Source organism: Zalophus californianus, chromosome 10 (assembly GCF_009762305.2).
Source record: "Zalophus californianus isolate mZalCal1 chromosome 10, mZalCal1.pri.v2, whole genome shotgun sequence".
NCBI classification, from domain to species: domain Eukaryota; kingdom Metazoa; phylum Chordata; class Mammalia; order Carnivora; family Otariidae; genus Zalophus; species Zalophus californianus.
The window spans coordinates 37384649-37396553 of record NC_045604.1 but is presented as its reverse complement, the minus strand read 5'-3'; the positions used below and the strand labels follow the sequence as shown (position 1 = coordinate 37396553).

The window sequence follows — 11905 nt, the reverse complement described above, 5'->3', positions numbered from 1 at the left end:
GGCAGCATGCAAAGAAGTCCAAGGAGAGGTCTCCGGACTTCGATTACCTTGGCGACCTCTGCGGGAGGGACAGACTTGCGGAGGCCCGCCTACACCCGCTTTCTAGCCCCCGCCTCCCTTTGGTTTAGCTCCACCCCTTTCTCCAGACGAGGGCGCGGGGCGGGGCGGGGCGGGGCGGGGCGGGGCGTGGGGGGGAAGCCGAAGCCGACAGCGACGCCGACGCGGTTGCCTAGCGATACGCCTTTCCCAAGATGCCTAGGATGTTGTGCTCTTTCAACCAATCAGAGGGGCGAAGCGACCTCACCGCGGGCCAATAGGCTGCCAGGCCAGGGCCCGCGTCGGTTAAACCGGGCTGGAGACTGGAACGGCTAGATAGGTAGTGTGGCTCGGAGGGGTCTCCGAGCCGGCGGAGCGACCTGCAGGAGACCTGCGGCGGGCCGGGCCATGCCCACTCGGGCGGAGGACTACGAGGTGTTGTACACCATTGGCACGGGCTCCTATGGCCGCTGCCAGAAGATCCGGAGGAAGAGCGACGGCAAGGTGAGCGCGGGCCACCTCCCTGTCTCCGCCCCTGCAGCGGTTACGCCCGCCTGCGGCGAGCGCCCTCGGCTCCTGGGATGGCGGAGGAGCGAGAGGCCTGGGGCTGTGGGTCTCCAAGGCGGGGTGCCTGGAAGAGTTCATCTCTTCCAGGTCTGTGTCTGTCCTGGGTCGCTCAAGAGCTGGGAGACTGCGTCTTTTGAGATCTCTCTCTCTTTTTTCCTTTTTCTTCCCTTTTCCTGCTTTGACTTGCTAAGGGCCTCCCATTAATGACAGGTAGCTGAGTCTTGAGGTCTTTTCAGAGTAGAGTAGTCCTCTTGGACATGGCAAAGAGGCAGGACCAGCAGAACCTGGAGATTTTGTCTTGCAGTCAGAACTCATTTGAAATACCCATTCTTCGGATTATTGGATTCTTATTTCCCAATGTGTGTAGGTAGATCTTATACAGGAAGAAACAATGGAGAGGAAACTGCTTGACTGCTAATGGAGGGATCTTTACAAGAGCTCTACAAGGTCTATCACCCTGGAAAAGTTTGACTGGTTGGAATGATTAGGGACTTTGACTACCTCTGCTCCAGCTTTGACCAAAGTACCTTCTACCAACCTGCCACAAAGCAACTGAGGGTAGGGTGTTGGAGGAGGCCTAATGTGCCTCATCCCCCTCTCTCCCATTGCATCATTTGCTGCTTGAAATTTAGGGCTAAGTTATGGAAATAAACGCAGGGGTTCCTAAGTTCATTGAACTAAATTGGATGATAAGGACCGTGTGAGCTATTTAATAGAGAAGTGACTTTTAAAAATTTTTAAATTTTAGAATGTTCATTCTTTGTCTTTGAGTACAGTGAGTTCATTCATACCTTGGAAATTCTTACTTCAGATATTAGTTTGGAAAGAGCTTGACTATGGCTCCATGACAGAAGCCGAGAAACAGATGCTTGTTTCTGAAGTGAATTTACTCCGTGAACTGAAACATCCAAACATCGTCCGTTACTATGATCGAATTATTGACCGAACCAACACAACACTGTACATTGTAATGGAATATTGCGAAGGAGGGGACCTGGCTAGCGTAATTACAAAGGGAACAAAGGAAAGGTAAATTAATCTTTTAAACTTAAGCTGAGAATGGGCCAAGTTTCATTTCTGTTAAGCATCCTGTTGTAGGATTGGGGATGAAGTACTTAGTAATGTAGGAGATTGTTCTTGTATTTGTTTAGTGGGTCCTCAGTACTTTAGAAAATCTCTGGTGAATCAACACCCATATCTCATATTGAAAATAAGCGTTTATTTCCCTATTTGTACACTTTGAAAACTAGATACTTCACATTATCCCATCTTTTTAACAGTTTTGTTCAGAAGTTATATGCTATATAACTGCTTTGGTTTCAGACAATACTTAGATGAAGAGTTTGTTCTTCGAGTGATGACTCAGTTGACTCTGGCCCTAAAGGAATGTCACAGACGAAGCGATGGTGGTCATACTGTGCTGCATCGGGATCTGAAACCAGCCAACGTTTTCTTGGATGGCAAGCAAAACGTTAAGCTTGGGGACTTTGGGCTAGCTAGAATATTAAACCATGATACGAGTTTTGCAAAAACATTTGTTGGCACACCCTATTACATGTCTCCTGTAAGTACTTCAGAATTTAGATACTTTTTAAACATCCTAATGCTAAGCATTCAAATGCAGGAAAATTGAGGTTTTGTTCATTTGTTTGCTTAGTAATACACAATAGCCAAGAATTAATAATGTTGCTCATTTTAAATTTACATTTTTCCAGATGGATCATCAGACTGTTAAATTCCTCTATATGAGCAATTAAAGTGAAGCTTTTTTTTTTTAAGATTTATTTATTTATTTGAGAGAGAGAGTGAGCATGCAAGTGCATGAGTGGAGGGAGGGGTGGAGGGAGAGGGAGAGAATCTCAAGCAGATTCCCAGCTGAGTGCAGAGCTCAACTCAGAGCTCAATCCCAGGACCCTGAGATCATGACCTGAGCTGAAACCAAGAGTCAGACCCTTAACCAACTGAGCCACCCAGGCGCCCCTAAAGAGAAGCTTTTATTGGATGACTTTCATGTGCCAAATGCTGGGATTACAGAGATGAAATGGGTTTTGTCTCTGGCCTCAAGAGCAACATTTCCCAAAGTGCCATGGATCCTGTACACCAGCTTGGACTTATTTGGACGGTTTGTTTAAAATGCAGAGTCCTGAGCCCCAAACCCAGTTCTTGCACTCTGCTTCTTTCCACCCCCCTTCCACTTTTCATTTTGGACTCTGCCTTTTAACAGACTCTCTAGATGATTCTTGTGCATGCAGATTCAGATCTCACTCAGAGAACATGTTTTTATAGTGTTAGCTCCTGGTATTTGTGGGGTTTTTTTTGTTGTTGTCTTTTCCGGCAATGGAGCTGAAGCCCACCCACCTTATGTATCCCTTCCCTCTGTTGCTGGATATTTTGTTTCCAACACTTCTTACCCTTCTAAGGAGCCCTGCTCTGCATACCTTTGTGTGAATTGTTCTTTCTTCCTTTTTGGTTATTTCCTTGGCATGTGGCTTTCAGAACAAAATTGCTAGGGCAAAGGATATGAACTGTTTATGACTCTCTAGATATTACCTGGTGGCTCTTGAAAAGCTTGAAGCAGTATGTGCTATCACTGATGTGTTTTCTATGAAATCTGAGCAGATCAAGATGGAGATTTATACACTTTTTTTTTTTAGCCGTTCATAAACATTTCCAGGATTTTCCAGATCTTTTTGAGTTATTTTCACCAATCTGACTATAGTATAAAACTTTGCAAATTAACAATTTTGTTTTTGACTAAGATTAGACATTGCCAGAACTGTGTCATTTTCTCAGTGTATCAGATTCCAAATAGAAAGCCTTTAACATAAAGGAAAATTATCCAGAAGTGGTTCTTGGAAAATTTGAAACCTGTGTAATTCTTTTGTTCCTTTTCCCTCCTGCCCTTGTAATCAGATCAGTGCAGCCCTCCCTAATGCATTAATTGTCAGGAAGTGGTATCAGACTTACCTGCTGGGAATTTAAAACACTAAGAAGCTTCCTGAAGGTTTTGGTACTTGCTTCTGTGCCCTCTTGATAATAAGAACTATGGTAGACTATTACTGTATGTGTGGGAGACAGGCAAATGATTAAGCTAGAAAATGAGAATCGTAGTTGATACTGTGATTTATACTGTGGACTAAGGGGAAAATATATAAAATGGATAATTCAATTAGCCATTTTATGTCTATATCACTTAAATGTGGGCTAGATATATGTTTTGGTTATTCTGAAATTTTCTCTGGTTCTTTTAAAATGGAGTTTCTAGATTATGGATGCCTTGAGGGTAGAGGTTTGAATTATCAGCTCCTGATCTATTGTAACACAATAACATTTGTGAATGAAAAATAAGCGATTGGTTTATATGGGACAAAGTATATAAGGATAAGATCATTACCTTTTCTCCATTATAAATTTGAAGATAAAATACAAAGTACTATCTTTTGTTATTATGATACAAGATCTGACATAAACTGAATGAGCCTTTTGCATTTGATGTTTTTGTTACAGATATAAAATATTTATAATATAAAAGTTTTTCCTTTTTTTTTTTTTTGCTCCGGGTCAGTATTACCAAACTTAAAGTTTCCATTTTTGTCTCATGTCATTTTGTAAGTTTTAAAACAATATAAACTTTTAACTCTTCCTACATGTTTACCCTTTTCTTCCCCTTTAGGAACAAATGAATCGCATGTCCTACAATGAGAAATCAGATATCTGGTCACTAGGTTGTTTGCTGTATGAATTGTGTGCATTAATGTAAGTATGATGGAGACAGATTTCTGGTCTGAAGTTTGCAGTCACAGAGGCTTGTCACCTTTCACTGGGTTCGGCTTTTTGAGCATCCATATGTATTCAAGTCTGAAAGACTCATACCTCGTGTTAAAATTAAGATAGATGGACAGGTTAAAAAATTATTTGCAAATTAGAACCAGCCCTGAGGCTGGTTCACACTTTTAACCTGCCTAGATGCATCCCTTGCTAGACTGATGCTTAGCTCAAGGGGAGAGCACATAGGTCAGGCCTATGGAAATGAAACAAAAATCTGGGGGAGAGATCTGGGGGTCTGGAGAACAAGAAAGAGCTCCCATTCTTTTCCTTTTTTTTCCTTCTAAACTATAGAGCAGTGTTCTCAGCCAGGGAATGGGGAAACAATTTTGCCCTCCATGGGACATTTGATAATGTCTGGAGACATTTTTGGACGTCACAGCTAGGGACAGCTACTGGCATCTCATGAATAGAAGCCAGCATTACTGCAAAGCATAGTAGGATGCATGGGACAGCCCCCCTAACAAACATTATATGACCTAAATGTCTAATGCCAAGGTTGGGCAACTTAGCTGAGGAAGACAATCCCAGAAGAAGCATAAATACAAACTGGAGCTTAAACTGTGCTTTTGATTTGGTTCCTATTCCGTATTTTCATTTTTCCATTAAAAACATTTTTCCCCCAGGCCTCCATTTACAGCTTTCAACCAGAAAGAACTAGCTGGGAAGATTAGAGAAGGCAAATTCAGGCGAATTCCCTATCGTTACTCTGATGAATTGAATGACATTATTACAAGGATGTTAAATTTAAAGGTAAAGAGTATAAGATTATATTGTCTGTTTCTATCTCTCAATTACATTGTGGAGTAGTATATTTTCTCTCTTGGAGCATTGAGACTGAAGAAGCATTAACTGTATTTCCTTAGCTAAATCTACTCTGTTAACATGAGTGGAAACATGTAAATTTGGCAAATTTGGCAAATTGTGCCTCCTTGCACCTTCTGTGCGCTCTTTATGTCTCCTCCCTCTCTCTGCCCTGCTAACAGATGGTTGGTAGCAAAGCAAGATTGCAGAAAAGCTCCAAATCCTCAGTTCCCTTGTCTACCTTAGTGTGGCAGGTGGCAAGGGAAGGGGCCACGAATGACTTCATTACCCTGTTTCTCTCTCCAAATCAGAGATTAGAGACCAGAGATGGGGTGGGGGAGGGCTGGCTAGAAAGAATCAAGGGGAAATAAATAGATTAGGTGGAAAAAATCTGGCCATGGGATGGGGAGGGAGATGTCCTAGGGTCAGGCTGATGTAAAGCAGGAGTTCAATGCTGGGGAATTACAAAGAAGGATAATGGTGACCTAACAGGACTGAAGGTCAGTGAGAGAGGATCTCACTTAAAGTAGTAGTAGAGATGCAAGGGCAGGGCGTGCCTTAGAGCAGACCTAGCAGTGCCACCAAGCAGCAGCTCAGGAATTGAACTTTTTTTAGAAAGGCTAAGAGGGAACAAAGGTAAGCTCACATCTCCATTACCTTGTGGACCCAGAACCTCATGGGTTAATAAAGCCCCCAGTGAACTTAACCTTACCAGGTGTTTTAAGACCCATCCATAAAGGAGTCCTTCCTTTCGTCTTGGAAATGTATGCCGTTTTTTATGGACCTGCTCTTTTAGGATGAGTATCGTGTTATGAAATCTGACTATAACACTGAACATTTTTTTTCCTCAGGATTACCACCGACCTTCTGTTGAAGAAATTCTTGAGAATCCTTTGATAGCAGACTTGGTTGCAGAAGAGCAAAGAAGAAATCCCGAGAGAAGAGGGCGTCGATTAGAACCAGAGAGGTTGCAGGACTCCAGCCCTGTCTTGGAAGAGCTGAAACTAAAGGAACTGCAGCTACAGGAACGAGAGCGAGCCCTCAAAGCTCGAGAAGAAAGGCTGGAGCGTAAGTCCAAATGGGGGCAGAGCTCCGGAGAGCTACGGAGGGTTCTTTTGATGTGTGTGACCTCTGTTTGAATGGAGTATTTGACACATGTATGTTCTACTAGAACATTCTTACAAATACTTGAGAAGTCAAAGTATGTCTTGTAAAATAGTAAATGAAGCGTGCTGGCACCTTCATGCTGGGACTCCTTTCCTGAGCTCGGTTGCTGGGACCGTTGGTTACTGACAGTGATGACCCTAACGCAGTAGCCATTACACTTTCCTGCGGAGCTACTTTTTCTTTCCCTTCCTTCATATGTTTATACCCTAAAATTTTTTCCCATTGTAAAAGAGGGTTTTCACATTTGCTGCCCTCCATAATAAAAGCCATCACTTTCAATTTCTGCTGTGACTGATCCAGCATAGTCCAGGTGTAAAATCCTGTCGCATGGAGGACTCGGTATGTTCGGGCAACTCAGTAGAGCGCAAGGTGTTCTGGGTCCGTAAAACACTCAGATGAGTATTAACTGATTAGGTGCTAATGAGTTCTTGATGTTGAAAGTCGTCTACTCTCCTCAAGTACGAGCCGCTACCTAGGTTTTTGCCCGATGTGGGGTAGTAACAGCCGTGAGGCTTCTTGTCAACATTAAGGGACGAAAGAGAGAATTACGACCGTCTCCTGCCACCCTCGCAGGTCACCGGATTTTGCTTCTGCAGCTTCATGCCCAATGCGGACTTAAATGAACTTACAAAGCATCCAACGCATTCGTCTCTGTTTTTACTTCCTGATGACGGCCGTTCCTGATGACGGTCGTATGTGCCTTGAGATATGCTTTCTGCGGAAGTACAACCTGTGCTTACCCAGAAACCTTTTCTCGATGCTTCTGTCAAAAGAATTTATAAAACAAACAAATCTTTTATTAAAACTTTCCCCAGTGTTCTGTAGTTTCTTACAGCAACTGAAATCTGAACTTTCTGAATTCTGGGCCATGGATTAAAAAATGGCCTTTGTTGCTAATCTAAGGAAGTACCTCCTAACTGAGTTGTGTTTTTTTTCTCTTCACCCAGAAGAAGAAGGAGGGTTTGTTCTGTGAGGTCCAGTAATGCCCAGAAAATGGACCATTGCCCATTCTCAGTAGAGAGCAGAGATGACTTTAGTTGTTTACTTTCCCAAATGAGTTCCTCTCAGACAGCATGACCAAAGGTTAATACTAACTTCGTGTTTGTGCTTAAACGGGTCCTTACGAGAAAGCCTAAGACAGCACGCCACACATTGAAGTGCTGAGTTAAAACCTAGCACAACAGGTTGTCCGGGGTTTCTGGTAAGAAAACTTCCCCAGCGCTGGTGAGGTGTGCTAGTCTTAGTGATGAGAAGCGGCGCGATGACCAAATGTGAACTGTCTTCTATCCGTAGCCTCTGCTTAACATCGTTCTTGTCCCCTTGCCTTTTTAAAGAGAAGGAACGGGAGCTTTGTGTTCGGGAGAGACTGGCAGAGGACAAGCTGGCTAGGGCAGAAAGTCTGTTGAAGAATTACAGCCTCCTGAAGGAGCAGAAGTTCCTGTGTCTGGCGAGCGGTCCAGGTATGAGATTCGGCTCCGTCAACAGAAGCCCCACAGATGAAGGAAGGGCACCAGTATTGGCGCCGTGGGGGCTTTGGTAGCCCTTTTAATTGATGAAATTTCCCATTTTAAGATGGAGTTAATTGAATATACACATTTTGATGGAAATAATGATTCTGCGATAGCAGTGATTTACTTCATGGGTTCATAGACTTGAGGCAATGAGTCGTCATGATTTCGTCTTCAATTTTATTCACCTCCTCAAACTGTGTGTTTTTTGATACTTGTTTTTAAAAGTTAGGACATTCTTAAAAATATTGTGCATTTCAGATTTTTCTCTAGGTATATTATCAAAACTTGACATTTCTCTCCAATTCAAGCAGAAATCCCAGCATTTTACTCCTGCCACATGAGCAGATCATACGTGCCACCTCCTTTACAGAAAGTATGGCTTATGAGGGGTGATAACCCGACCGTAGAATAAGCCATCACTTTTGGATCTTTGCTAAGACTCCTTCACGTTGAAACGTGTGTTTGTCGAAATTCGGTTGGTTGGTCTCTCCGTACGCTGTTCGTGTTCCTCGCTGTCGTGTGCAGACAGGGCCCTGCCTTTGTGGGCCCTGTGCCCTCGCTGTGCTCTGTGAGTCGTGGCTGGTGTGCACACCAGTGAGCCAGCTCTAACGGGCCTTCTCCAGTTCACAGATAGCCTACATCCAGCTTAATCTACTCTTTAAGATGTTAGAAGATGCACAGCACTTTTCTCTAAATTTCTTTGATGACACAAATTATTTTTTATAGAGTGTTTCTGTTGCTTTTAAAAATTGCGTATCTGAAGTTTCCAGTGAAAGGCAGAGTTCTTATGGCCCCCTCCCACCACGGAGGGCAGCACGGGTGAAGGCTGTCCTTTCCATCTGGAATTGAGAGAGAATCTGGTCACTTCAGTGAGCATGACAGCATTTTGTATCTGGAACAGACCGAAAAACCTACTTAAGTTAGTTTGATGGTTATAATAACATTATAGAGATAAGTGATGGGAGTAAATGAAACAATTATATAAAACTTGGGCTTCATCTCTTTGGAAATATCTTTTTTCTCAATATTGCTACCTACCATTTCAGTATTTTTAGAATGTTTATTCCAGCTTTTCTCTTTATGCCACCCACAAAGACAAAATAGGCTGAAATTATGATCGCTGTGGTAGAGCAAGGAGACATTTTTATCTGGGTGAGATTCACGCATCAAACCTGTTGTCCAGAATTCTCGAAAGTCCTGCCGGGTCTGCTCCTCCGGGGAAAGAGCTTATTTACTTCTTGCCCTGAGAGTCTTCGAACAAAGGCTGAAAAGAGCTAGAGCAGGATGATGTGTTTCAGTATAGAATATAGAAATAGGTGTATATATACATATATATATAGAGAGAGAGAGAGAGAGAGGTGTATCTACCTTGACGCGAGTCATGGAGAACACTGAAAATGAGCTGTAGGAATCAAGGACCCCCACCCCCACCCCCGCCCGGGGCTAGGAGCTACTTGATGGCAGTGAGCACATCAGTCATAAACAACAAAACAGGGTCAAGTGGGTGCCCTTTTGCACTCAGGACAGTTGAAAATAGCCTCTCCCTGCCCTCGGGCTATAAAATTCAGATCAGAGGAAAATGTAATATATCAAAATCATCCCAGTCAGCAGCAGCGTCTCTGTAAATGCTCTTAGTCTATTTAATGAAATGTTAACTCATGTTCTACTTAGTGAAATAAAAATTCTTTTTCTAAACACTTCTGTCTTCTAAAACTACCCCATTCGTCAGATTTACAGTGTACGTTGTTGGTTTATAAAGACAGATTTTGTGATAATAAAGGTGGACGTCTCTGAAACAGAATTAAGGTCTAAAAGCCATTGAGTGCTTTGCAGCTGGAACAGGCACGATGTATGAAATGGGAAGTCCTAGGACAATTGGAAGGCGGCGCTTCTCTCTGCAGCCTGCCCCGGCCCCGGCCCTGACCCCAGGGCCTTTCCATTTCGTGGGCCTCAAGCATCTCCTCCAGAGAGCCACCCGGCTTCTCACTTCTCCCTTGCGCCAAGTCTCTGCTCAAAAGTCACCTTATTATGCAACTTTCACCCCTGCAAACACCACCCAGCCTTCCTGTCTCCCTTTCTCATTATTTCCCCCCATATCACCTCAAATATTCCTCCTATGTGCTTGTTTACTTGTTTATGGTCTGTCTCCTACGAAAATGGGACCTTTGTTTGGTCCACAATGGCCCATACAAAGAGCTCAGTAAATATTTGAACATAGTTCCTTTAAATGAACACAAAGGAAAAATAGAAAGTTTCTGGAATTCAAAACTGCAAGTCCCCAACCCCCAGATAGTTCCGTCAGTAGCTAATAGCGTAGCCACTTCAAGTACATTTTTCTTGATGTAAAAAACACAATCCACATTTTTCACTACACCATTAACTTGAATTACCGTTTCCATGCTGAATTTGCCTGGGTTCTTTTTGAAACAAGTTTCTGCTCAATTAAGCTGCTTTGAAATAAATGTTCTTGAGTATTTACCCAAAACAATAGGTGTTCTCTGTAAAAAAAAAAAAGAGATTCTGCTTCCCTACTTTTGTGGAAGTTACATGTTCTAGGTAGAATAGCACTTGTTTTCAAGAATAGAGATAAATCACATTGATTTCCAGAAGTTTTACATTGTGGCCTGTAATCCTCAATGCACTTAACCTTGAAAGAAGAGTTGGTTGTTAAGAGACTACATTCCTTGGCACATTCCAGAATTGTTTTTCAGTGCTGTGGGTTAAAAAATGAATTGATTTCTGCCAGCATCATGCCCCTAACCTCCTATCCCAGAGAAAATCACACAGGTCCCCAGATTTCAAATGTGAACTGAAAGAATAAATATTTTTGAGAAGTCTGATAAATATGGAGGAGTTGAACTTAAAACCCTTTCTCTTTTCTTTCTAAAGAACTTTTCGATCTTCAATCCTCAGTAATTAAGAAGAAAGTTCATTTCAGTGGGGAAAGTAAAGAGAACGTCATGAGGAGTGAGAATTCTGAGAGTCTGCTCACCTCCAAATCCAAGTGCAAAGACCTGAAGAAAAGGCTTCATGCTGCTCAGCTCCGTGCTCAAGCGTTGTCAGATATTGAAAAAAATTACCAGCTGAAAAGCAGACAGATTCTGGGCATGCGCTAGCCTAGCAGAGAGCCCCAGAGCTGTGTACAGTATTTAGCCTTGCCTACCCTTTAAAGATTGATATTCAACTGCTGTAGCTTTATATTCTTGGTTCTATGAGCCACGCCTTTCTGTATAGTGAGCAAGATATTTTGGAATTGCTTTGGTTGTTCTGCAACAATTGTACAAAATGTCCACACCTTTAATTTTTCTTTCTTTATAGAAAGAATGACATTTTCTTGGTTGGTTGGGCTTTTAATCCTGTGTGTGATTACTACTGGAACATGAAACATGACATTCTAAACGTTGGGGGAAAATAATATTAGGAAAAAAATACCCAGGTATTAGCACTTAGAAGGTTTACGCGACTGAGTGGTGTTCTTACAGTTGTGGTGCCTAGATGTAAGGTTTTAAATGTTCTTGAGCTTAGAGAACCTAGTTGGATACAAATTGGCCACGAATACTGTGACCTCTTGCTTTTTTTAAAGTGTCCCGTTGGTCTGCAGGGAAATCTGTCACCTTTTGTGAAATTCATCACTGTGATGTCTCTTTTCTTCCTTTTTATTCTATTTAAGAGTGTTTCAGCTGGCCATCATTTACCACCTGTTTATCACTAAATAAAAAAATTGTTTAGTTTTCCTATATTTACGTCTCTTGCATTTGTTGATCTCTTAGTTCAGGGCGTCTTTGCGGTTCATGGGCACTGGCAGGCAGAGGAGAGAACACCCGTCTGGTACTCATGAGCGCTGTGATGGTATTTTACTCTCCATCTCATTCATCCATCCAAGCCAGTCCTGAACTAGGGGTCACTTTGCCCCCCAGCGGACATTTGGCAATCTTTGGAGACAGAAATTGTAATAGTTGCAGGGAGGGCACTTCTTGCATCTAGTGGGCAGAGGC

The 11905-nt window shown here is 42.7% G+C and overlaps 1 protein-coding gene across 1 annotated transcript; it reads left to right on the top strand.

Annotated features, from left to right (window-relative positions):
- The first annotated feature begins 347 nt into the window (after positions 1–347).
- On the top strand, positions 348–11649 carry NEK2 (NIMA related kinase 2). Its single transcript, XM_027612086.2, has 8 exons — positions 348–540; positions 1415–1632; positions 1927–2167; positions 4277–4359; positions 5055–5181; positions 6084–6300; positions 7734–7859; positions 10800–11649. Exons 1-8 carry the CDS (start codon positions 445–447, stop codon positions 11024–11026), a joined length of 1335 nt encoding a protein of 444 aa, XP_027467887.1. The 5' UTR covers positions 348–444; the 3' UTR covers positions 11027–11649.
- The last annotated feature ends 256 nt before the right edge of the window (positions 11650–11905 follow it).

Excerpts from the sequence above, each read along its gene's own strand:
- NEK2 (XM_027612086.2), top strand. The coding sequence starts at position 445 with ATGCCCACTCGGGCGGAGGACTACGAGGTGTTGTACACCATTGGCACG. Across the intron at positions 1,633-1,926 it reads ACAAAGGGAACAAAGGAAAG|ACAATACTTAGATGAAGAGT; the intron begins GTAAATTAATCT and ends CTTTGGTTTCAG. Across the intron at positions 6,301-7,733 it reads TCGAGAAGAAAGGCTGGAGC|AGAAGGAACGGGAGCTTTGT; the intron begins GTAAGTCCAAAT and ends GCCTTTTTAAAG.